The sequence below is a fragment of the Mustela lutreola genome, chromosome 9 (genome assembly GCF_030435805.1).
Source record: "Mustela lutreola isolate mMusLut2 chromosome 9, mMusLut2.pri, whole genome shotgun sequence".
Lineage (NCBI taxonomy): Eukaryota > Metazoa > Chordata > Mammalia > Carnivora > Mustelidae > Mustela > Mustela lutreola.
The window spans coordinates 105463874-105489343 of NC_081298.1; the positions used below are offsets into that span (position 1 = coordinate 105463874).

A 25470-nucleotide genomic window follows, 5' to 3' on the forward strand; every position below is an offset into this window, starting at 1 on the left:
GGGGGAGAGAGCGAGCACAGGCAGACAGAATGGCAGGCAGAGGCAGAGGGAGAAGCAGGCTCCCTGATGAGCAAGGAGCCCGATGTGGGACTCGATCCCAGGACGCTGGGATCATGACCTGAGCCGAAGGCAGCCGCCCAACCAACTGAGCCACCCAGGCGTCCCAAAAAGTCAGGTTTTCTTAACAGCGGCTTAACTGAATGATGAAACTAGTTTTATTTTGTAATTTTTTTTTTCTTCAGAGCTGAGACTTCAGAGACTCCAGAGACTTCTTTCAGTACTCACAGAAACCTCCTAGCCTTGGTGATGGCACATGGGGACTGTTTACTTGCTCTTAGTCTGAATGACTGCCAAGAAGGAAGACAAAGGTAGAGCGGTCGGATCTCTGGCTCCCCCCGTACTTCTAATCTCAGACCTTATTAAACTCCTTTTTGAGCCAAGGACAAAGCTCACTTGAACAAATGACTTTGAGTCATGAATGAAAACTCTTGCTCTTTCCACAGTGAGAAAGAATTAAGAGATGGACAGGTAAGCAAGCACTTCTATTTGAGAAAAAAGGTATTCATTTGGGATATATTGTTATTAATAATAACACCCAATATATCAAGAGAATGTAGAACTTTAGAAATGCTTTGGGAAAACCCTCATTGTAATGCTCTTTGTTCTATTAAGAGGAGCTTCTGTTCATTCACCTCTAAGTCAATTGCCTTTGCTAGTGGCGTCTTTTCTTTTCTTTTTAAAAGAGTTTATTTATTTATTTGTGAGAGAGAAAGAGTGTGTGTGCACAGGAGCAGGGAGGGGCAGATGGAGAGGGAGAAGCAGACTCGCCATTGAGCAGGGACCCTGACCCTGGGCTTGATGCCAGGATCATGAAATCATGACCCAAGCCAGAGGCAGCTGCTTAACAGATTGAGCCACACAGCCTCCCCAACCCCTTATTTTTTTTTTTTAATTTTTAAATTTTTTTTCCCTTATTTTTTTTTTTAAGTTTATTCATTTAAGTAATCTCTACACCCAGTGTGGGGCTCAAACTTACAACCCCGAGATCAAGAGTCATATGCTTTCTTTGCTTGTAGCTTATTTTCTAAGTGGGTCATGGCATTTTGTTTCAGATTTGTTTGGGTGAGAGGAGAATGTCAACAGGGAATCCCCCCAAGCTATTTGTAATTTATCAATTTGGACTGTTTACCTTATTGACCCTTGTCAAACACATACTTTGGCTTGATTATCCTCAGACTCTGGGTCCTGTGTGATAAGTCTTTGTGTGAGCCTGGCAGCTAACCCTCCCTTCCTTACCTTTCCCCCTATCTGGTCCAGAAGTGGTCTTAATGGAGCTTGTAGGACAAAGCCTTTTTGGGAGTCTAGGGAGGTTTTCTTCCCTGTACAAAGTGAACTGTTCTCCCAGAGAGAAGACTTTGGCCACTGGAGGGGACTGAATTGGAGATGGAAAGGAAGGATGGAATGAACCCTGAGCACACGGGCCTCTGCAAGGAGTTGTTCAGGATAGTGAATCATCAGAATTTTTGAGAACACATTTGTACCTAGTACTGTGCTAATGGGTGTCAGGAATAGAAAAAAGCAGTGTAAAAGAACGTTCTTTCACTCAAAGCCACAGGGCCTGATTTAAAGATAGGCTGTGTTGGAGGAAGTGAGAACTCTAGGGCTGTTTTGATTGACTGTGCAGTTTCAGCACACTCAAAAAAGAAGTGGAGTCACGGGACTTATTATGTACAGATTCCAGAAATGTGGCAGGGGTGAGTGTGTGGAGGGGACAGTGAGCCAAGGGAGGGACAGTCCTCAGTTCCAGATCATGAGCAAGAAGATTAGGGAGTAGGGGAGCAAGCACCCCTGTTACTTACAGGGGGAAGGTCACTGGCTTTTCTCAGGCTCAACACTAAGTGGTTATTTTAAAAAGTGCCCAACGAAAAGCAAGGCAGGAACTCGTAGCAGGAATCCTAAACTCGAGCGCTTATCTAAATGTCTGGGTTCTGGCTGTGAGCAGGGTTGTCATACTCCAAACGCGTAGGAAGCAAATCTGAATAGCCGTTTTCTCGTCACTTAGGCCTATTGCAGAGGGACGTGTGCTCCCGGTAGAAGGGCTGGCTGTAGGACTTAAAGAAGGGGAGAGACCCTTGTAGCCCCAGGGTCGGGGGCAGGGGAGGCAGGCCACCTTGAGGAGGTAGAACCGATCTTGAAGGGACGGGAGGACACAGAAAAGGTGGCAGTAGGGGTGTCTTCTGGAGGAAAACCACATGACCCAAGGGATGGAGGTGAGAGGAGCTGCAGCAAGTGTGTTCGCTGGACTGAGGTGGGAAATACTCGTGAGGAGGCATCAGGAGGCCAGCGACAGAGGAGTCTGCTCAGCTGTGCTATGTTCGGGCATCCATTCTTGTGTCTGGGTCACAAAGAAATCACAGCTCTGTTTAAGGAGTAGTAGTTGGCAAAAATGTGTAAGAGGGATGAGAGTAACAGGGGCCTTGGGATTCTGGGGCCTTGACATAGCACTGATTTTTTTTGTTAAGTTATTTTCTTTTAATTTTTTCCCTTGTATTTTTTAAGATTTATTTATTTATTTGTCAGAGAGAGAGAGAAAGTGAGAGCACAAGCAGTGGGAGCAGCAGAGGGAGAAGCAGGCTCCCCGCTGAGCCGGGAACTCGATGGAGGACACTGTACCAGGACCCTGGAATCATGAACTGAGCCCAAGGCAGATACTTAACCCACTGAGTCACCCAGGCGCCCCTCCTCTTATTTATTTTAGAGAAAATAATACATTCACAATGTTCAGAATCTAAAAAGTAGGGAGTATGTACTATAGTGAAAAACTGCTTTCTCCTCTTGTCTCCCAGCTACCCAGTTTTATTCTGGAGGCAAAATCGTGCTTCCTTGAGTTTAAGTCTGGAAATAGTCTTGGCAGAGACAAGCATATATAGTTGTGTGTTTTCTAAAAATATAAATGATAACGCAGTGTATATACTTTGTCCTTTGCTTGTTCCACTTAATATATCATGTGTATTCTTCCATGTTGTCCATAAAACACTTTCTTATTCTTCTTTATGGCTAGATCAGAGCTCATTGAGTTAATATGCTTTTATTTGTGGAATTAGTCCATTAGTGGGCATTCGGGTTTTTCTAGCTTTTTGCTATGACAAACAGTGCTACCATGAATAACGTTGTAAGCATGTCCTTTTGCACACAGATGAGTGTATCTGTTGGATAAATTTCTAGAATGCAGTTAAGGGCCCAAAATGGACAAAGCATGTATGATTTATCAAGTATTGTCAAGCAGTGGAGGTGGGAACAATTTACTCTTCAGTGTGTTAAAACACTTGGCTTTCTAGCCAACACAGTGTGTTTTCACACTTTTTGAAATTTGCTCATGTGATAAGTGACAAATATTATCTCAGAACAGTTTTATATGACATGTCTCTTAATATGAGTAAGGGCGTAAGGTTGAGCATTTTGTGTTTGTTTCAGAGCAGTGCAAGTTTCCTCTTCTGTAAGCTATCCATATCCATGCCCATTTTTCTACTGGGTTTGGTTTCTTTTCCTAACTGATTTATAGGATTTTTTTCAACATATTGGGAAAATTCGTTCTGTATTTGATAATCTGAGTTGCAGAAGTTGGTTAAGTGGTTTTGTTTTGTTTGTTTGTTTGAAGTTGGCCAAGTGGGTTTTTTTTTTTTTTTTTAGGATTTTATTTGTTTATTTGACAGAGATCACAAGTAGGCAGAGAGGCAGGCAGAGAGAGGGGGAAGCAGGCTCCCCGCTGAACAGAGAGCCCGATGCCAGGCTTGATCCCAGGACCCTGAGATCATGACCCGAACCGAAGGCAGAGGCTTTAACCCACTGAGCCACCCAGGCACCCGGTCAAGTGTTTTTTTTAAGCTCTACTGGGCAAAGGTTTAGCTGAACAAAAAGGCCAAAAGTAAGGAAACTGCTTCACTAAACTCAGAATCCTGAGACCTTTCACCTGAGACCTTTCACAGAGCCAAGAAATCTGCCATAACATTAAGCCTTTTGTAGTTTTTCTTAAGACGAGGTTAAGCAGAAGTTTTCCCTTCCAGGATTCCTTACAGTTGAGTTCTCAGGAGTTGATTCGTCTTTGTGTGGGTGGTATTGGGAAAAGGTGTGACATTTAAGCTGTCAGCTTCAGAGGACTGATACGTTCCCAAGAAGCTGACCCTTCTTTGTCTTACAGGTTGAAAGTGTGTGTGCTGCGTATCCTTTACCATATGACAAGGACACCGGTGTTCTTCGGGCTCTCAGAGGAATTCCTGTATGTGTCACCCACACCCCAGGACTTCCTGCCCATACCACCTTTTTTTGCATGCCGCTCTGTGGGGCCAGAAACCAGGGACTCAGGACGGCAGAGACCCCAATCACACTTGGGGGTGGAGTTGTGGGCCACAAACATGCAAAACAACCTCTAGCTAGTAAGATAATTGCTCTAGGGAAGCAGAATGTAAAGTGCAGTGGGAATACCAAAGGCACCTCACAGTCTCAATTGAGTTGTGTGAATTTTTGTTTATTCTTTAAGGAGAGCATATGCTTGTCTCCAGGTCACCCAACTTGTACATCAGAGTTAAAGTTTTCCATGTGTCTCTCTTTAAGATTGGCTTTAAAGCCATCCTTCTGACCTCCAGTTCCAAGGACATTCTGTACTGCGGGTCGGGTACGTTTGTGTACTTGGGAGGGTACGGTCTCACTCTTATACCGAAGGTCATCTGCCCCTGCAGATCTCAGAGTTGAAGAATCATGGCATCCTCCGGGCCCTGACAGCAGAAGCCAACGGATGGCAGCCAGGTGGTAAGGTCCCCTTCAGGGCCCTTGGAGCCTGGGTGGGGCCCAAGTCAGAGCTCCCCATTGTCTGCTTTTCATCATTGGAATTTCTCTCACTACATGTCCTATAGAATTTGACAAATTTATCATTCTTCAAGGAAAATTAGAATCAACACTGGATTAGAAGTCAAAAGATTCGAGTCCTGATTTAGTGCTGCAAGCAGCTTATTATGTGCCTTGGGCAAATCAGATGTCTGCCTTGAAGACATCAGGGCCTTCTCTGTCCCCAGAGAGATATTGTAACAATGAAATGAGAGTGTATGTAAAGAGGCTTTGAAAAAGTATCCTATTTTATCTGCTTTACATGATTCTTTCATATACTCTATTTAAAACTCATTTCACTTGCTGATTTATGACACAGAAAGGTCCACTCACCAGGTGAGAAATAACCAGTTCTGGAGTCCCACATCTCTGGTTTAAGTCCTGCGTCTCTCACCCACCAACTATAGGACCCTGAGCAAGTTTCTTAACCTTCTAACCTTTACTACACTTAGTTCATCTCTAAAACAAATTGGTCAGAACCTGAGTGATGGGAATTGCGTAAGGATTACATGAGCTAAGGTGAAGTACGTAGTGCACAGACTGTAAATCTGTAGTGATGCTCAGTGCTATGTATTATTATCTTGAAGTTCTATAAACTGAAAATGTAATCTCTTTGAATATGGGGCTTATAGAAAAGTTATCTGGAGATCTATGAAGTTTCTTCTTAAGTCTTTTTTTTAAATTAATTAACTTATTTATTTATTTAACAGAAAGAGACACAGCGAGAGAGGGAACACAAGCAGGGGGAGTGGGAGGGGGAGAAGCAGGCTTCCTGCCTAGCAGAGAGCCCAATGTGGGGCCCGATCCCAGGACCCTGGGATCATGACCTGAGCCACCCAGGTGCCTCATATGAAGTTTCTTCTAATAAAATTGTATCTTTGCTGTGTAGTGACAAACCTAACATTTATTAGAGATTTTGCCTTAAATGCCAAAATATTTTATATTTCAGTACAAGTAACATTTGTGTACCAGGTATTTTTTAAAGATTTTTTACTTATTTGAGAGAGAGAGTATGTGCACGAGCAAGCATGGTGAACAGGCACGGGGAGAAGGAGAGTCTCTAGCAGACTCTAAGATGAGCACGACCTGAGCTGAAGTCAGACTCGAGGCTCCTCTGTCCCACATATTTTTAGTTGTATTGAACAACAGTCTTTGAGGCACCTGGGTGGCTCAGTCGTTAAGCATCTGCCTTCGGCTTGGGTCATGATCCTAGAGTCCTGTGATCAGGCCCCCATGTCCGACTCCCTGCTTGGAGGGGAGCTTGCTTCTCCCTCTCTCCCTCTGCCACTCCCCCTGCTTATGTTTTCTCACTGTCAAATGGATATATAAAAATCTTTAAAAAAAAAAAAAAATTGCAGTTTTCTTCCAGATTGGAAGAAAAGTAGAGAACTGTGCTGATGTGAGCTGCATTCGCTATCCTGAAGATTCGTGTTTTGCCTCCATTTTTTTCTGTTGGGGGAAATTAGTATTTATGTTAGGATCATCTTCAGATGAAGAAGAGTCTCCCTGGTTCCAAGAGGAAAGGGAAGAGGTGCTCTTGCTATGCCTTGGACGTTTGTCTCCAGTTTTTAGACACTAGATTGCAACTCCTAGTTGAGACCTTGCACTTTGTGTCAGCAGATTCCCAGGTGCTGGTGAGGTTTCTGCTCTGAGCTCACAACCTTCTGCCAAGTTGTTTGTAGGTGAAAGGTTGAAGGGCATCTGGCTGGCTCAGTCAGTTAAGTGGCCAGCTCTTGATTTTGGCCCAGGTCACGATCTCAGGGTCATGAGATGGAGCCCCTCTTTGGGCTTTGCACTCAGTGGGGCGTCTGCTTGAAATTCCTCTCTCTCTCTCTCTCCCCCTCTGCTTCTCCCCCTGCTTGGGCTCTCATTCTTTCTCTCTAATAAACAAGTAAATCTTTAATAAATAAAAGAGGGGCACTTGAGTGGCTCATTCGGTTAGACATCTGACTTCAGCTCAGGTCATAAGCTCAGGGTCCTGGGATCAAGTCCTGCAAGGGACTCTGTGCTCAGCAGGGAGCCTGCTTCTCTCTCTCTCTCTCCTCCTTTCCCTCTGCCCCTCGCCCACTCATGCTCGCTCTCTCTCTCTCTCTCTCAAATAACATCTTAAAAAAAAAAAAGTTTGACCAAGTTGCTTGAAACAAAGAGGTGCAGGGTGAAGAGTCTGAAGCCAGGTGCCAGCGAGGGTGAGGGGTGACGCAGCCCTCGTCAGCGCCCTCCCCAGCAGTCCCTGCTGCTGCCCCTCTCTCTCTCTCTTTTTTTTTTTTTTTTGGTTTGTTTGTTTTGTTTTTTGTTCAGCTGCTTTCTCCCTCCTTTTCATCATCCAGGGTCCAGTATGCTGGAAGGAAATTTTATTTTCTTCATATAGTTTGTATCCTGATGAAGTTACCTACCTTGGAAGCCCCAAGGCTCAGGGTCCCCGTCCACCCCAGGTTGGGGCTTGCATGACTGAATTCAGAAGTCCAGACCCATGTCATCCGCTTCCACAGCCCCTGCACTGCTGGACCTGAACCCAGGCTGGTGTCAGTGACACGAGCTAACACGTCCTGAGTACTGACCTTTGCATCGTATACCCACTCCCCCACCCCTGGAAGCTGAAGAGATACACCATTCTCCAGCAGGTCCAGGAGTGATGGCCGGGGGTTAAGTACTTGTCCACAGAAGTGCAGCTGGGGAGCGCAGACAGGAAGTGCTTGCCAGCAGTCTGGCTCCTGAATTGCTCTCAGCAGCAGCCCTTTAGGGCTTCCCAGCAACTTTCTCTGCCTCCATTTCTGTTAGTGTTTTGAGTTTCTGGGGGTATTTTATTTTATTTTCAAGTATTCTTTGGAAACAGTTCATTGCCCTCTGATATCCTCCATCAAGATGGGCATGGCCAAGAGGAGCTGCCCTCTCACTCTTAGCACTGGGGCTAGAGGCTGAAGGGGTCACGATTTGGGGCTTTGGACTGAAGGGTCTCTGTTTTCTCCATGTTGTATTGACTTCCTGTCTAGCAAATGGGGAAGGCCACAACAGGACGCGCGCCAGCAGTCTGGGTTAGAGTGACAGTTGCGTTTTGGAGAAAGGGCTATGCGGGGACTACAGAGAACCTGTTTTGCTGCTTTTTCTCTCTTGCTTTTCCCCCCATTCCCGGTGCTTTTATTCATTCAGCAGACATTTGTTGAACCCTTATCCTGTGTGGGGCACTGCCCTGGGTTCTGGAAAACGTGTCCTCGTGTAGCGCACCGTGTGGTGGAAGAGACAGTCACCACGCTGAGGAGCCTGGGTGTCAGGGGCTCCCTCTGCAGACTTAATGGAGTCAGGCCAGGTGGCTGGCTGAGGGAGATGTCAGAGTTCACCGAGGGTTGAGGAGGAATAACAAACAGCACAAGGGTTGGGACCGGAGATGCAGGTGCCTGGGGTGACTGCAGGGGGAGAGCCGTCTAAGCAAGGGCATTGAAGGTGCAAGGGGCTGAGGAAGTTGAGGAGTTCTGGATACCCTTAGCGCACAGCTGTGGGTGGAAGAAATAGCCAAATGGTGGGATTATTTAGATGCTGTGCTGAAGATTTTGGGTTTTATCTAGAGAGTCATGATGGAGAACCCCTGGAGGTTTTCAAGCAGGGGATTGGCATCAGATCTGCCTTTTCGAATGCTCACTCTGGCCCCCATGTGGAGAGGGTATCTGAGGGCACTGGGACCCAAGGACAAGGCTGAGGCTGCAGCAGCAATCCAGACTTCCCCAGGTCTCAGAGGGTCTCCTTTTCTTTTGACTACAGTTGTGAATGCGGAGGTGCTCAGAGCCCAAGAAGAATGGGAAGCTGTGGACAACATCCAGACAGAGTCAGGTAACCGCAGGAATGGCATTCCACTGCTAATGAAGGCCCCATCCACGTGTGGCTAGCGTTTCTGTGGCCCTGGGGTTAGGACACCGAATTCCTGAGAGTTCCCATTTTAGCTCCCTGACTTAGGATACAGTACCTTTCTAATCCAAAGATCATGACATTCCACCTCTGGAGGAAATGGGAGTGAATGCCACGGGAAAAGGGCTGCCATCTACTCAGACCTGAGAGAAGACAGGGAGTACCTTGGTCAGGGTCGCTTCTGCAGGGTGATGAGGTTGGACAGAAGGATGGAGGCAGGCAGCCAGGGTCCCGGCCCAAGGGTAAGCAGGTTGTTCACTATACAAGGAGGTCTCTGGAGATAGGGACTAAAGCCATCTGCTGGAAGGCTTTGAGGGCTGGGTAAATATTGTTTCACTTCGTGTTCTGACAGGTTTGGATGAAGCTGCAGGAGGGTAGAGCTCGGGCCCATATCTAGCTCGAGCTATACCTGGGCTCCTAGAAAGTCGTTATAGTGGACTATGTCAGTCATCCCCGACATTGCTAACGGATACGTTCATTCCCTGTGGACTGTACCAGAGGCTGGAGAGGGGGTCATTCATATACAGGGTGTGAAAAGGGGCAAAGTGGAAGTGAGGAAAGTTCCCGAAACAGACCTTGGCATGCTCCTCTGTGGGTACCTACTCTGGGCAGTGACTTGCCTCCTCACAGATGAGTGGACTGGGACCCCCTGCAGGGCAGATCTGTCCCTACTCACTTCAGAGGTCAGTCTAGCAAGCTCCTGAACAGCCTGGTCTAAAAAGGGACCTGGCCCAGCAGAGAATGCCAGCCCCTTAAAAGAAGGTCAGTTTTAGCTGTAGATATGTGATGTCTGTCCCTGAAAGCCAGTGTTTGGCTTAGAGGTGATGATCAGAAGGCCCCCAGTGAATGTGCACAGACAGAATGACAACCGTTATAAATCTGAGAATGTCTTCCCTTTTGCCACAGGGAGTCAGGCCAGTGTAGACCAGCCTGGGCAGCTGATCTCCTTCAGTGAGGCTCTGCAGCATTTCCAGACTGTGGACCTCTCTTCCTTCAAGGTATGAAAGTAGGGAGTTTGGGGTCACAGGCAAAGCATCTTCCCAGAAGCCAGGTTTCTATCCCACCAACCTAGGGCACTAGGCAAGCAAGATGGAAACTTCCAGCTGAGGACCCTACCTCACCTAAGAAATCTTGGAGCACAGAATCAGGGGTGGCCAAGGACCCAAGGTTCATGCAGGAACCCAGTGACCTTTTTGGGACTGTGTCCCCAGAGCTCTTGTGGCCCTGCTATACACAGAGCTCCCTGCTCTTCCCTCTTAGGGATGGGGAGATCTAGAATCAAATGTTAGATAGTTACTTAGGGAAGCAAGGCATGCTGTCTAGAAAGCTGAGTAATTCATGACTATTGTAGGAAAATCTATCATTCCCTGAACCTATCAGGGAGCCAGAAGTTATCTGGGAATTTTAAAAAATATGTGGGGTTGGAAAAAGAAACATTGAGGAAAATAAAAGCTGGTGGACTTTCTGGGGCATCTTGAGTGACTAAGAGTAGTTTTAGAAGATTGTGATTTCAGAGGCACCTGGGTGGACTCAGTGGGTTAAAGCCTCTGCCTTCGGCTCAGGTCATGATCCCGGGGTCCTGGGATGGAGCCCTGTGTCGGGCTCTCTGCTCGGCGGGGAGCCTGCTTCCCTTCCTCTCTCTCTGCCTGCCTCTCTGCCTGATTGTGAGCTCTGTCAGTCAGGTAAATAAAATCTTTAAAAAAAAAAATTGTGATTTCAGGGGTACCTGGGTGGCTCAGTTGGTTAAATGTCTGCCTTCCACTCAGGTCGTGATTCCAGAGTCCTGGAATCAAGCCCCGCATGAGGCTCCTTGCTCAGCGGAGAGTCTGCTTCTCCCTCTCCTTCCCACTCATGCTCTTTCTCACTATCTCTGTTTCTCTCAAATAAATAAATAAAATGTTTCAAAAAAGAAGAAGATTCTGGTTTCAGATCTTCAACCTAAAACCTCAGAGCTTCAAGAGAGGCTGAAAAGTCAAGAATCAGATTGGTTCATGGGATGCAGAGGGTCAGAAGCTACCAAAATCAGAATATTCTAAGGCCTGCGGCAGTGGCCCTTGAGCAATAAGTCAGCATGACCTGATTTAGGAGGTGCCCCTGTGGAATGGACAGAATGCTCCAGCAATCCCTCAGGTATCCAGCTCCAAAAGTCCCCACTAGACTCCCCTCCTCACTGGCTCCCTTGTCCTGGAGGTTGAGAGGACTGCTAGGCTGTGTAATTTATGCCCTTTGCAGAAAGAGATGGACCTATAGAAGGGAAAGCAGCCCTGCTGGGAAGCCTGGCCTGGCTTGATTGGACCAAAGCGGGGTCCCCGTGCCAGCTATCTCTGGCCATCAATGGAAAAATAGCTCTAGACAAACCCAAAGGAACAAATGCAGACAATGGGCTAATAATGCCTATACTTGGGGACATTTCTTTTCTTTTATTTCTCTTTTCTTTAAGATTTTATTTATTTATTAGAGAGCAGGAGCAAGGTGAGGGGCAGAGGAAGAGGGAGAAGCAGGCTCCCTGCTGAGTAGGGAGCCAGACACAGGGCTCCATCCCGGGATCCCAAGATCATGACCTGAGCCAAAGGCAGACGTTTAACCAATGGAGTCACCAGGTGGCCCAGGGAAATCTCTTTTCTACTAATAAAAATCCTGGGAGCCAGCAGAGCCTGTGTCTGGAGATAGAGCCTGTGCTTCATAGCCCCTACCCCGTTTCCCTGGCCCAGAGACTAGCCAGTTAGTTGAGGAAGTTACTTTCTTCTACAAGTCCCTGTACCGATCCTGATGGTAAGTTAGAGCAGGTGAACCCAGCCCTTTGCTCATTACCTGCAACTTCCTCCCCAGAAAAGAATCCAGCCAACTATTCGAAGGACGGGGCTCGCTGCCATCCGGCACTGCCTCTTTGGGCCTCCAAAACTCCACCAGGGCCTCCGAGAAGAAAGGGACTTGGTCCTGACCATTGCTCAGTGTGAGTGCACGGGTGCTGCCACGAGCGGGGGCTGTGTATGTGGTCAAGCAGAGAGCACTGTTTGCACACCTGTTGCTGAGGTCTTGCATGCACCATGTTGGCAGGGAGAGCGGGAGCTATGGGGTGAAAACGTGGGAGAACACAGTCTCTTGGTACATTCCAGCTCGATCTTATCTTGGTACAGTCCAGTTCGAATGGTACATTACCATTCTCTGAGAAATAGTCCTCTCCTGAGGGGCGGGCAATCCGACAAAGACTGGGGGTGTATTTTCGGGCAGGTGGCCTGGATAATCAGGACCCAATGCATGGCCGAGTCCTCCAGACCATCTACAAGAAGCTGACTGGCTCCAAGTTTGACTGTGCCCTCCACGGAGACCACTGGGAAGATCTGGGCTTTCAGGGTAAGAGACAGGAATGGATCATCTTCTTTTCCTTGACTCCTGAATCCAGAACTAGAGTGAGAGCCCAGATAGTCCCCTTCCTGTCATGCCAGCGCCCTGAGGCAGGGTATCTGGGGGAAGAGGGTGCGAAATACAAAGGCCCGAGGTAAGCGTGTTTACTGCGCTTTAGAAATAGTAAGAAGTGTGGCTGAAGTGGAAAGGTCCCTTGTGGCCTAACAGGCCATTGTCAGACATTTACTCTAAGAGAGATGGAAAGCATCAAAGTGTTGGATTTGCAATCTGTTTTTTTTTTTTCTTTTTCCTCTTTCCTTTTAACACCGATGAAAATTTTGCTTTATACTATTTTATTTTTTGAGTGAAACAAATTGATTTCAGCTGTTTTTTGGATTATGCTACTCTTTTTTGAAAATTTATCAAGTTACATTTATATGGAATAGGAAAATGTCCTCATTTATTTTTTTTTAATAAGGCTCCAGCTTGCCTTTCTTTCTTTTTTTTTTTTAAAGATTTATTTATTTATTTGACAGATCACAAGTAGACAGAAAGGCAGGCAGGGCTGGGGAGGGGAAGCAGGCTCCCCGCTGAGCAGAGAGCACGATGTGGGGCTCAATCCCAGGACCACGGGATCATGACCTGAGCTGAAAGCAGAGGCTTTAACCCACTGAGCCACCCAGGTGCCCCAGAAAATGTCCTCACTTAAAAAGGAAATTTTATGTACCCATAATTAATTGGTCTGTTGGTATTGACACGTTAAAATCCCTCTATCTTCCCTGATCTGTAATACAATTATATTATTTCCCTCCATATGCAATGAGAATCATGTCGGTGTTACAGTTTTTATTTCAACCATCAAACAATTTAGAAAACTCAAGAGGAGGAGCTAAGTCTGCTGTATATCCCCAGATGCTTACTCTTTCCACTGCTCTGTTTTTGTTCTTAGATATTCCAAGATTTCTTCTTTTATCATTTCCTTTCATTTTGAAGAACTTCCTTTAACCATTTTCTTTTCTTTTTTTTTTTTTTTTTAAGATTTTATTTATTTATTTGACAGACAGAGATCACAAGCAGGTAGAGAGGCAGGCAGAGAGAGAGAGAGGAGGAAGCAGGCTCCCTGCTGAGCAGAGAGCCCGATGTGGGACTCGATCCCAGGATCCTGAGATCATGACCTGAGCCGAAGGCAGAGGCTTAACCCTCTGAGCCACCCAGACGCCCCCCCTTTAACCATTTTCTAAAGGAGGTCTGCTGGTGATAAATTCTCTTAGTTTCCTTTCCTCTGAGAATGTCTTGATTGCCCCTTCACTCCTCAAGGATCGTTTCTCTGGACAAAGAATTCCAGGCTGACAATTCTTTTCTTGTAGCACTTGTACACTGTGCTTCTTGCTTCTGGCCTCCATGAGAAAGCTACTGTCATTTGAATTCTTTCTCCATGAGAGGTAAGGAGTTGTTTCTCTCTGCTTTCAAGATCTTTTAGAGTTTGCAGGAGTTTATGTTGTGTCTTAGTGTGGATTTCTTTGGGCTTTAACCCTATTGGGTTTGCTCAGCTTCTTGAACCTATAGGTTTATGTCTTTTGCCAAATATGGTCCATTTTCAGCCATTATTACTTCAAGTACCTTTTTTCCTTAATTTCAGTGTTGTTCACATACAATGTTATATTAGTTTCAGGCGAATAATACAGTGATCCGACAATTTCATACAACACCTAGTACTCATCAAGATAAGTGTACTCTCAGCCCTTCACCTATTCACCCATCCCCTCACCCGCCTCCACTCTGGTAACCATCTGTTCCCTACAGTTAAGAATCTGTTCTTTTGGGGTGCATGGGTGGCTCAGTGGGTTAAGCCTCTGCCTTCAGCTCAGGTCAGGATCCCAGGGTCCTGGGATCGAGCCCCACATCAGGCTCTCTGCTCAGCAGGGAGCCTGCCTTCACCTCTCTCTCTGCCTGCCTCTCTGCCTACTTGTGATCTCTGTCTGTCAAATAAATAAATAAGTAAAATCTTAAAAAAAAAAAAAAGAATTGTTCTTTTGTTTGACTCTTTTTCTTTGTTCATTTGTTTTGTTTCTTAAATTCTACATAAATGAATACTTCAAGTACTTTGCTCAGCCCCATACTTTCTCTTCTCTTGTGGGACTCTGATGACACAGGTGCTAGTTCATTCCTTTGGATCTCTGTTCTGTAATTCACAGATCTCCAAGGCTCTGCTCATTTTGTTTTGTTTTGTTTTGCTTTGTTTCTCTCTGATGTTCATCAGACTGGATAATTTCAATTGTTCCATCTTCAATTTCACCGATTCTTTCCTCTGTTGTCTCTATTCTGCTGTTGAGCCTATCAAGTGAGTTTTTAATTTTAGTTATATTTTTCAGTTGTAAGGGTTTTTTGTTTGGTTCTTTATACCTAATAATTCTTTACTGAGACTTTCTACTTTTTAAATTTTTTTCAAACTGTGTAATTATTTATTAAAGGCATTTTTGTGATAACTGCTATAGTAGTTTTCTGTTTTTGCTGTAACAAATTACCACAAATTTAGTAGCTTGAAACTAGATAAACTTATTAAAATTAATTAATTTATTTAAGTACTCTCTACACCCAGCATGGGGCTCAAGCTCACAACTCTGAGATCACGAGTCCCATGCTCTTCCTGTGGAGCCAGCCAGCCCCTCACCACACAAACTTATTACCTTATAGCTCTGTAGCTCAGGTGTCCGAAACAGGTCTCACTGGGGTAAGATCACTGTGGCTGCAGGACTGCATTTCTTTTTGGAGACTCTTGGAAAGACTCTGTTTCCTGGCCTTTCTCACCTTCTAGAGGCTACCTCCACTCCTCCTTCTTCACAGCCAGGAACTTAGCATCTCCCTGAGCCTTGCATCTCTTTCCCTGATTCTGTGCTTCTGCCTTCTTCTCTCACTTTTAAGGACTCTTCTGATTACAGTGGGACCACCCAGAGAATCCAGGATAATTTCCCTATCTGCTGATCGGCAACCTTAATTCTGCCTATGATCTTAGTTTCCCCTTGCCATGCAACAAAATATACTCCTGGGTTCTAGGGATTCGGACAAGGATGTCTTTGGAGGGACCATTATTTTGCCTGTAACTGCTGCTTTAAAATCCTTGTCAGGTAATTCCAACAGCTGTGTTATCTCAGTGTTGCTATCTATTAAGTATCTTTCTCATTCAAATTAAGATTTTCCTAGTTCTTAATGTAACAAGTGATTTTTTTTTTTTTTTTTGTATTCTGGATATTTGGGGTATTATGTAATGACACTCTGGATCTGCTGTAAATCTTTTATTTTAGCAGGCTTCCTCTGATGCTGAGCCAGTGGGGGAAGGAGGATGTCACTCGTTATTGCGGGGCAGGGGTAGAAATTTAGGTACCCCATTTGGGCTCTGCTGGTTCCACTGGCTAAGAGGGGCACCAGTGCTTCATTACATGACTCATTACAGGCGTGGACTCCACTGACGACACAAAGTTATGGGGCTCAGTCCCGGCTCCCCAGTTTGCCGACACCCTAGTGAAGCTAAGGGGCACCTCGTTACAGTCAGGCAGGAGTGGGAGTCCAGGTTCCCCACTTGGCCTAACAAAGGTAGCCAAGCCCTTGAAGCTCAAGGGAGGGGGGACTTCATTTGGCATTGGGTCGCCCTTCAGTTCTTCCTCTCGGTTACAGGAGCGAATCCAGCCACAGACCTGAGAGGAGCAGGCTTCCTTGCCCTCCTACACCTGCTCTACCTGGTGATGGACTCCAAGACCTTGCTGATGGCCCAGGAGATTTTCCGCCTATCTCGTCACCATATCCAGGTGGGGCTTTGCTGGGCAGCTAGAGAAGAGGGCTGTGAAGCCATTGTTAGTACAGAATGCTCTTGAACAACCAGGAGAACCTCACAGGGGGGCTGTCTCTAGTTGCTCAGGGCTCTCAGGACAACTGATGCAGGACCAGGTTTCCCCCATTAGCCTGACCTGTACTAGAATCTGAGCTCCACCACTCAGTGTGTGTCTCAGGCAAGTGCTTCAACTCCTCAAAGCCTTGTTTTTTTTTTTTTTTATCTGTAGAATGGAAATCAGGAACTCTTCAGCTGGACAATTAGAAAGATTAAATGAGATGTGTACCAGAGCACTAGGCACAGCTGTGATGTTAATGTGTCAACTCACTGTCATCCCTGAGGACATCCCTTGAGCAGCAGTAGGTTCTCTTAACCCTGAAGGAGGAGAGTTAGCTTGTTTGTGCCCCAGAGGAGGAGATCTACCTATGAGGGGCAAGGGACACATGGTCTTACTGACAGACCAGATGTGGCTTCTGTAGCTTTCGGTCTGTCCAAGCCTTCTTTGGGGTTGGGTTTAATGATTTTGCCAGGTAGTAAAGGGTAGTAGTCCCACCATTTTAGAAAACAAATCTGACCTGTTCCCTGCCATTCACCTATGCCACATTCATGGGACCTGGAATTCATCCAGTAAATAAGCTTCTCTTCAGTATTCCCTATGCTTGTTACTGTGCTTAGTGCTTGGGACACATCTATGTACAAAGATCCTTCTAGCAGAGACGACAGGGCAGTGAGCCCAACACATAAATAAATGATAGAGTATGTTCAAAGGTGGCAAGCACTAAGGAGAAAAAACAAGTAGGTTAGGAAAATATGAGGAGTGCCTTTTTTTAAGATTTAATTTATTTATTTGAGAGAGAGCACAAGCAGGGAGAGCAGCAGACAGAGGGAGAGGGAGAGGAGGCTCCCTCTCTCGATCCCAGGGTCCTGGGATCATGACCTGAGCCGAAGGCAGACGCTTAACCAACTAAGCCACCCAGGCACCTCCGTGGGGAGTATTTTACAGGGTGCTCAGGCTAACTCTCACAAGAGGGTGGGAATTAAACCTGACCTTGAAGGAGGTGAAGATGTTGGCCTAGTTGGTGTTTGGGGGAGAACATTCCATGCAGAGGGAGCACTAGAGCAAAGCTCCTGAGGAAGGATCATATCTGGCACGTGAAGGGGTAGCAGGGAACAAGCTGGAACAGAAGGAGCCCAGGAGAGCAATTGGAAGGGAGGTCCTATGGCGAACAGCGAACAGATGGCAGAGGGCCTGGTAGGCTGTGGTAAGGACTTTCAGTTTTACTCCAAATAAAGTGAGGGTTTTTGCAGCCTGGAGTACGTGATCCAATCTAACTTTTTAAATGTATCCTATCAGCTGCTAGGTTGAGAATAGTCTATAGTGAGGGCTTTTATAATCAAGTCAGAGATGATGGGTATTTTCAGAGGAGGTGGTGTGTAGTGGTCAGATTCTGGATGTATAATTTTTTTTTTTAAAGATTTTATTTATTGGGGCGCCTGGGTGGCTCAGTGGTTTGGGCTGCTGCAGGAAGCTTGCTTCCCTCTCTCTCTCTCTCTATCTCTCTGCCTGCCTCTCTGCCTACTTGTGATCTCGTCTGTCAAATAATTAAATAAAATCTTTAAAAATAAAAAAATAAAAAAAAAGATTTTATTTATTTATTTGACAAGTAGAGATCACAAGTAGGCAGAGAGAGAGGGGAGGAAGCGGGCTTCTTGCTGAGCAGAGAGCCCGATGTGGGGCTCAATCCCAGGACCCCGAGATCATGACCTCAGCTGAAGGCAGAGGCTTAACCCACTGAGCCACCCAGGCACCCCCTGGATATAGAATCTTGAGCTCATGGGCTTAAGAAAGTAGAGCCAAGGTATGCCTGGGTGTCTTGATTGCCCCTTTACTCCTCGAGGATCATTTCTCTAGACAGAGAATTTAATTATTTATTTGAGAGAGAGAGAGAGCCTGAGCATGAATGGCGGGGAGGGACAGAGGAGGGAGAGAGCAAGAAGCAGACTCCCCACTGAGCACAAAACCCTGTGTGGGGCTTGATCCCAGAACCCTGAGATCATGACCAGAACTGAAGTCAGACACTTACCCAACTGAGCCACCCAGGCGCTCCCAGCCTCTCATTTTAGATAGAGGCCCAGAGAAGGGAAATGACTTGCCAAAGGTCCCACAGCTAATCAGTATTTCCTATAGGTCATCTCTGATCTCAGTGTCTCCCTTCTTGTGATTCATGAAGGTTCTCTTATAAGTGCTTCCTGCAGAAATACGGAAAAACGGAAGCCAGGATAGAGAGTTTTTGCCAGCTCAGAATTCCTCAGTTGAATGAGGGGAGGGAGCAGGCCATTCAGATATCTGTGGGAGGAGCATCACAGACAGAGGGAGCAACAGGATGAGAGGGGAAATGCTGGGAACTTGATCAGCAGGGACGGCAGGGACAGGCAGGGACCCAGACTGACCAGTGTGACCAATGTGTTTCTCATCCCTTCACCTGCTAGCTTCTGGGATTTATGTTTACTCCTCCACAGTATGCCTGTCGGACAATAAGACGGAATTGCAGCTTAACCTAATAAAACAAGAGGGCTGGTGCAGACGTCGGGAAGCTAGACGCTCATTCTATCTGTGGTATTATTATGGAGCTATGATTTGAGACAAATCACTTCACCTCTCTGGGCCTTACTCTGGCCTAAAAAATTCTAAGGTCCCTTCCAGATTTATTGTATAATTCCTTGAACTATAAGCAATTCCGAGGTTTTATAAGTCTTTTTTTTTTTAAAGATTTTATTTATTTATTTGACAGAGAGAGAGATCACAAGTAGGCAGAGAGAGAGAGAAGCAGGCTCCCTGCCGAGCAAAGAGCCGGATGCGGGCCTCGATCCCAGGACACTGAGATCATGACCTGAGCTGAAGGCAGCGGCTTAATCCACTGAGCCACCCAGGCACCCCCATCAATTCCGAGGTTTTAAAGTAAAACTTGACCTCAAGCCCTTATGAATCTTGAAAACACCGTTTTCCAGGAGGCATGGTGAGGTCAGAGGAGCAGTTGGTGACACAGCCCTGCCCATAACCAGTCCTGTTCTCTCCTAAGGGAAGAACTCAAGTTCAAGGTACCTGTGGTTCATCCTGCTGGAAGGGAGCTGACCAAAAATATAAGTGCTGGGCGGGAAGGGGGCAGGCTTCCACGGAATCCCAGCAGGGTGGGTGTGCTTAGCCTACACCGCCCTGAGAAGCGGAGAGGTTACAACACAGAGACACAGGGCACAATGAGCTGCTTGCTCAGGGCAGGCGGGGAAGCGGCTTATAATCGCGCTTAGTCACACACACACTCCCCTAGCCTTCTGTGCAGTTTCCACCCATCGTTTCATTCCACCAACATGACTGGCTGATGAAGAGGTAGGGCAGCAGTGATCCTTGCAAACTGTTTTCCAGCAAAGGAATGTGAGGGTCAGAGAGGTAAAGCTAGCAAAGGGTAAAGCTGGGCCTGGGACCTGCCTCCTGACAGCAGGCCTAGCAGCAGGCTCCTTAGGGCAGCTGTGGTCAGCCAGCAACCCACTTGAGAGTCCCGGGCCCCTCCCCAGAACTACTGGCTTGAATCTCCAGGGGCGGGGCCATGTCAGCAGCCCCCACAAAAGATGACCTGGTCTTCCTTGCTTCAGGATTCCAAGGTGGTTAAGCCCCAGTGTGAGGGATGAGGAGAAGTGAAATCTTAAATGGAAACTCAAAACAGTCCAGGTCTGGTGTCCCCTGCTGTCCCTCAGTCAGTTCCCTAAACTCAGCCTCCTGGTGGTATTTCGCTGCAGGCAACACTTTCCAAGGCCAACAGAACTGCTGGAGAAAAGGAGACAGTTAGATCTGAATCCCAGTTTTTCTCTGCTTTTTAATAAGTGGGCTTGATTAGAATGTTCCCAAGAGTGAGTGAACACGAGGTATAGATCCTCTGTTAATTATGTTGCTGCCATATTCTTATTCCCTTATTAATTTTTAGACTGAGAAAAGGCAAAGGAGAGGTCAATCTCATACAAGGATGTGGTAGATAGGCGGTTCGTGAAGGCGTATATGTGTTGCCACTGACCTCAGCCGCTCATGTTGAGGCAAGGATGACGATCATGAACCGTTGTTAGCACCTCCTCGGACTGGCACCGTGCTTAGTGTTTTGCATATGTGATCTAGATTACTTCTGACAGTAACTCTGGGAGTAGGTCCTGGGATAGATGGTAGAAACTGAACTGTAGGTAATAAAACCTATCTCGGGGAGTGTGATGTTAGTGACTTGACTCCATCCAGCATGGCACGCGTGGCAGGGTCCCCGGGACCACCCTCAGGGTCGAGGATGTGCTGGGAGGACCCACGGGACTTGGTCTGTAGTTGTACACACAGCTCTCATCTAGTCCAGCAAAAGCAAAACCAGCAGAGGGAAGGAGTGCATGGGACTAAACTGTAGGAAGTCGGCTGGACTTCCTTCCCAGAGTCCTCTCCTGGTGGAGTCCAGCATTGAATTGTGTGGCACAGGAAATGTTGCCAGCCAGGGAGCTCACTATGGAGAGACTCAGTCCCCAAGGTTTTAAGGGGGGGGGGGGCACTTGTGCAGATACCATCTGTGTGGCACATACCCAAATGCTGGAATCAGAGAAAAAGCAGATATTCATAAATCGCATTGTTTGCACAAACAGCTTAGGTGCATGAGTCATCCTGAGGGAATGGTGGGACCCCTTCCCAAATCCAGGTTCCCAGATGCCAGCCAGGGGCCACCCCTGCAAGCAGGCCTTTCTAAGGACAGCAGTCTCGGGCCTGGTGTGTTAACTCTTCCAGCACGTCACTCAAAGGTACTTCCTTTTTGGTTTTAAGACATGGGAAAGCTAAGTCTCACAGAGTTCAGGTGGCCTTTCTAAGGACACAAAGCTAGTAGGTGGCCAGGCCAAGATCTGGAACCTAGATGTCACAGAAGACCCTGAGAAAATTCTTTGTGGAGGCAGAAGGCCCTCGACAGTTCAGTGCTGTCAGACAGAACTTTCTGCAATGAAGAGAATGTTATATATCAGCACTGTCTGATACAGAAACTACTGAGCGCGCATGGCTATGGGGCACTTGAAATAGGACTAATAGGACTGAAAACTTGAGTTTTTTTCAACTAAAGAATTGAATGTTTAAGTTTGTTTAACTTTTTTAAAGAGATTTTGTTTATTTATTTGAAAGAGAGAGCACAAACAGGGTGGTGTGGGGAGGGGCAGAGGGAGAGGGAGAAGCAGACTCCCCACTAAACGAGGAGCCTGAGCCTGAGGCAAAGGCAGATACTTCACCAACTGAGCCACCCAGGTACCCGAATGATAATTTTTTAATTAATTTTAAAAATTAAATTAATTAAATTTAATTTAATCAGGGCATGATCCCAGGGTCCTGGGATCGAGCACTTCATTGGGCTCCCTGCTCAGTGGGAATCCTGCTTCTCTCTCTTCCACTCCCCTGCTTGTATTCCCTCTCTCACTGTCTCTCTCTCTCTCTGTCAAATAAATAAATAAAATCTTTGAAAAAGATAATAAACTTAAATAGTTCTGTGTTGCTACTTACTATCATAGTGGACAGCACAGTTTTGCATCATAATGTAATGGCTTTTTCTTCTCAGGGGAAGCAGATGAGATAGACTTTGGCTCTTGTTCTAAACTAATGAGTGCACTGATCTGTGGGGCCCTCTCAGTGGGTGTCCTTGAGTATGTGCAACGGTGGAAACTAACATATAATATATGGAAATGTCCTGGGAAAAGCCTCTCTTCATTTTCTTAGTTTTTTGGTTATGAAAGAATGGGAGGGATGGGGCACCTGAATGTTTTGATGGGTTTAGCATCTGACCCTTGGTCTAGCTCAGGTCTTGATCTCCGGGTCATGAGTTCAAGCCCTGCATTGGGCTCCACACAGGGTATGGAGCCTACTTTAAAAAAATAAAAAAGAAAGGAGCATGCCCCTCCAAAAAATAAAGCATTAAAGTGGACCCCACAGGGAATTCTGAGCCCCCCCCCCCCGGGGCAGCAGCCCTGCTGAACCCCATGCTGCCCCCTCTCTGACCTGCACAGCTAGTTCTCAGGCCTCTGTTACTGACAAATGGGGTGTGACAGCAAGTCAGGCTGACTTTCTACCTGCGCTGTCTACTTTTGAATGAAGTGCTTATGAGCAGTCAAATAAAAAGACGCCTAGAAAAAGGGGGAAGAGATTGTAGGAACCCGTACAGTTAGATAACCAAGCCCCACCCCTCCTGTGTTCACCCTGCCCCCAAGGGGTGGTGCAGTGCTTGGGCAGCACCACGGTGGGTCTGGTGAATGAAGGTCAAGGAGAGCCCATGGGTCAGGATGGCGAAGAGGCTGGAGAGCTAGCATGGGGGTTCTGCTTGCCGGGAGTGAATTATCCTCAGTTGGGATCCTGGTTGCAGCCCCTCAGGAAGATGACTTCAGGTTGCTGAGTCCCAACCTCCTTATCTGGGAAATGGGATGATTATTGCAAAAATCAAGTGTGGCATCAGCAATGTCAGCTGTCGCCTCCGGGCCGTGGCTGCCCCTGCTTACAGCCGGCCTTGCTGGGCTGTGGATGGCGGCTCCAGAAGGCAAGAGCCGGGGCTGCTGCTGACCTTTGCCCACTCCATTCCAGCAATTCCCCTTCTGTCTGATGTCCGTGAACATCACCCGCATCACAATCCAGGCCTTAAGGGAGGACAGCCTCTCCAGGTGAGTCCCCACTGCTCAGTCCTGGCTGCTGGCTGGCTGACGACAGGGACCCAGCAGAGCCTGCTTCCCTCCCATCCCCACGCCATTCTCCCTGCTCTCTCTGGGGAGCCCGTGCCCATCTCCCAACCCTGCCCTGGGGTTGAAGGCTGTGTGGGGAATGGCTCACTGGGGGAATGGGGCTGGCCGAGGCACCCAGCTGTTAGCCGTTGTCTGTCGGCTGCTGAGCGCACCACCCCGCTTGCGCCATAGGGAGTGTAACCGGCAGCAGAAAGTGATCCCCGTGGTGAACAGCTTCTATGCCGCCACCTTCCTCCGCCTCGCACATGTCTGGAGGACGCAGCAGAAGACCATCGCTGACTCTGGCTTTGTCCTCAAAGGTGTGCTCTTTCTTTCTTGGAGAGGCCTGAACTCCCTAGCATCCCCCTCCCCAGATTCAGGGACCCCAGGGTGGTGGCTAACCTGGTTTGGACTGTGCTTCCCTTCCCCCCAGCCCCCCACTCACACCTTCTCGAGCTCCAGCTTCTCAAAGTCTCCATTAGCCCACCCTCTGGAGCCTGCTAGCTCTCCTTTCTCTGCCACCTGTCCTCCCTTTCTGGCCTCAGACTTAGGGTGGTCATGGTTTCTGAATCAAAAGCTGGGCCCAAGAGTTGGACTAACCATTCCAAGTTGAGACTGTCCTGGTCAAGCTAGGAGGTGTGGTTGCTGTGGCCTTTTCTGGTCCGTCATCCTCCCTCTCTGGTGACCCTCCATCTTAGAACACTCCTTCACCCTTCTCCCCGCGGGGTCTGGGATGAGAGAGCTGCCTAGAGCTGCTGGGCCCGGACTAGTGTGCAGTCCAGAACCCCGTCAAGCCTTTTGTTCTCCAATCCTCTGTTCCAGACTTGGAGGTGTTGGCCAAGAAGAGCCCCAGGCGGCTGCTCAAGACTCTGGAAATCTACCTGGCTGGAGTGTCAAAGGGACAGGCCTCGTTGTTGGGAGCACCGAAGTGCTATGGGCCACAAGCCCCTCACTCCAAGGATCTCACCTTCACAGGCGTGTGTGACCTGCCACCACATTCATCCGAAGGCACGTGGCTGATTTGACCAGCCCAAGGCCGACAGAGACACTTAAAGGCTGGGCCAGAGGGGCTTGGGAGGGTGTGTGGTGCATTGTGCCAGGCGTACCCTGGCTGGGCCTGGTTGGGGAGGCCAAGGACCCTCACCCAGTGAGACTTTCAGGTTAGTTAGACCCATCCCACTCCCCACAGACCCGCCTCCAGAGCAAGAATTTGCCGTAATTGGAACTGAGTTAGTTGAGAATTGGTTTCCAGGTGAACAAGCGGATGGATCATGAGGTGGGAAGGCCCTGCGTGGATGTTCCCTGTATCCCACTGGGAGATATTCCCACACAGAGGGGCCAGAATTCTGAGTCGCTGGGCAGCAGGGCTCTCAGGCTGTGGGTGTCCCCAGGACAGGGACCTGCAGCTAGAATTTGAAGGGAGAAGGTAGCCATCGTAGCAGCCAATGGGGCAGCATGAACCAGGGCAAGAGGCCTTCACTCCATCCTCTCCCGAGCTGGTAGCCAGGCCCCTGGGGGTTTCTGGTCTGGACTTACCCCACCCTCCCCTCTCCCTATCCCTTAGTTTATGTCACAGAACCAGCTTTCTGGTGGGTGTCTCCATTGCTGCCCACCCTGCCCATCCTGGCTGTCTGCCAGCTGGGCACCCCCCTGCTGCACGCCCCCTACCCCGTGGAGGTGTGCACTTCCCATCAGGGGTGGTTTTCTGGCCTGGTTGAAGGAAGGAGGAGATTCACACACCAGCAGTTTTTGAATAAAAGAATTGTTCTAGGTCAGGTGCCCCAAGTGTTTTCCTCCAAGACAAGCCACATACCTTGCTATGGTCCTGTTCCAGGGCCTGGTGAGAGCCAGGGGCTCCAGGAGAGAAGGCTGCTCTGCCCTGGCCAGGCTCCCACTGAGGGCATGTGGTGTCTATCCTGCACTTAGAGGCCCAGACTCCTTGCACACTCTAGCTAGGGGGAAGAGTGGCCCTGGCTCTGGTTAAGATTGCTGTGCGGCCCCCACGTGTTTTTCCTACATTGGCTTCTGGGGAAGCTAGTAGCTCCATTGCTCCATTGCTCCGGGTCAGGGTGTCCTGAGCTGGGGAGACCCCACTACACCGCTCTGTCCTCTGTACCCCTTCAAGTAGACCCATGGAAGATCACAGTCTCACCCCTGCACACTTCTCCACGTCCAACCCTCTGGAGCTGGGGTGCATTGCTGAGGTGAGACAACATAGCCCCCCAGTTCAGCAGAGAACTCCGCACCGTTGTTAGCAGGATGCCTCAAGGCCTGGGCTGGTAATGGACTGCAGTTTGCATCATGCCATCCTGGCCCAACCTGAACTAATCCTTCGTCCCCTTTAATTCCTCCAATCTGGGCTCTTAGTGGTCCTGCAGGGGTAGCCAACAGCATCCTGAGCTTGGTGGGGCAGGGGCGCAGAAAGGCTATGACCCAACCTCCACTTGAGAGTGTCTGTTCAGTAGCTCCTCCCCTGCAGATTCCTTCCACTTGCTCTGCAGAAGGCTAATTCTGCAGACAGGACAGACAATACCCAGTAGCCCGCAGCATGGCTGGGGACCAGTCCACGTGGGCTTCTAGCTGGAGGGGAGGCCAGAGGCCTCTGCGAGAGTCCTTTCTAACTAAGTCACTCCCCATGTAATGCCTCCAGAGTGCTCAGCTTCAGACCTTGGGACATTAGCAACAGCACAGTCCAAGGATTAAGTTGTGGTTCTCTTGGGGAAGGGGGAGGGGGGCCGAAACCCTTTGGAAGTAGATGCAAA

The 25470-nt window shown here is 48.0% G+C and overlaps 1 protein-coding gene across 2 annotated transcripts; it reads left to right on the plus strand.

The window, feature by feature from the left end:
• Window positions 1-246: 246 nt before the first annotated feature.
• ELMOD3 (ELMO domain containing 3) lies at window positions 247-24483 on the plus strand. Of its 2 annotated transcripts, XM_059188245.1 has the most exons (12): window positions 247-528; window positions 4199-4276; window positions 4737-4806; window positions 8635-8703; window positions 9685-9776; window positions 11608-11731; window positions 12010-12132; window positions 15796-15926; window positions 20612-20764; window positions 22575-22651; window positions 22901-23028; window positions 23531-24483. In XM_059188245.1, exons 1-12 carry the CDS (start codon window positions 475-477, stop codon window positions 23731-23733), a joined length of 1302 nt encoding a protein of 433 aa, XP_059044228.1. In that variant the 5' UTR covers window positions 247-474; the 3' UTR covers window positions 23734-24483. The 2 variants fall into 2 exon arrangements, with proteins under 2 accessions (XP_059044228.1, XP_059044229.1); XM_059188246.1 differs by lacking the exon at window positions 20612-20764.
• The last annotated feature ends 987 nt before the right edge of the window (window positions 24484-25470 follow it).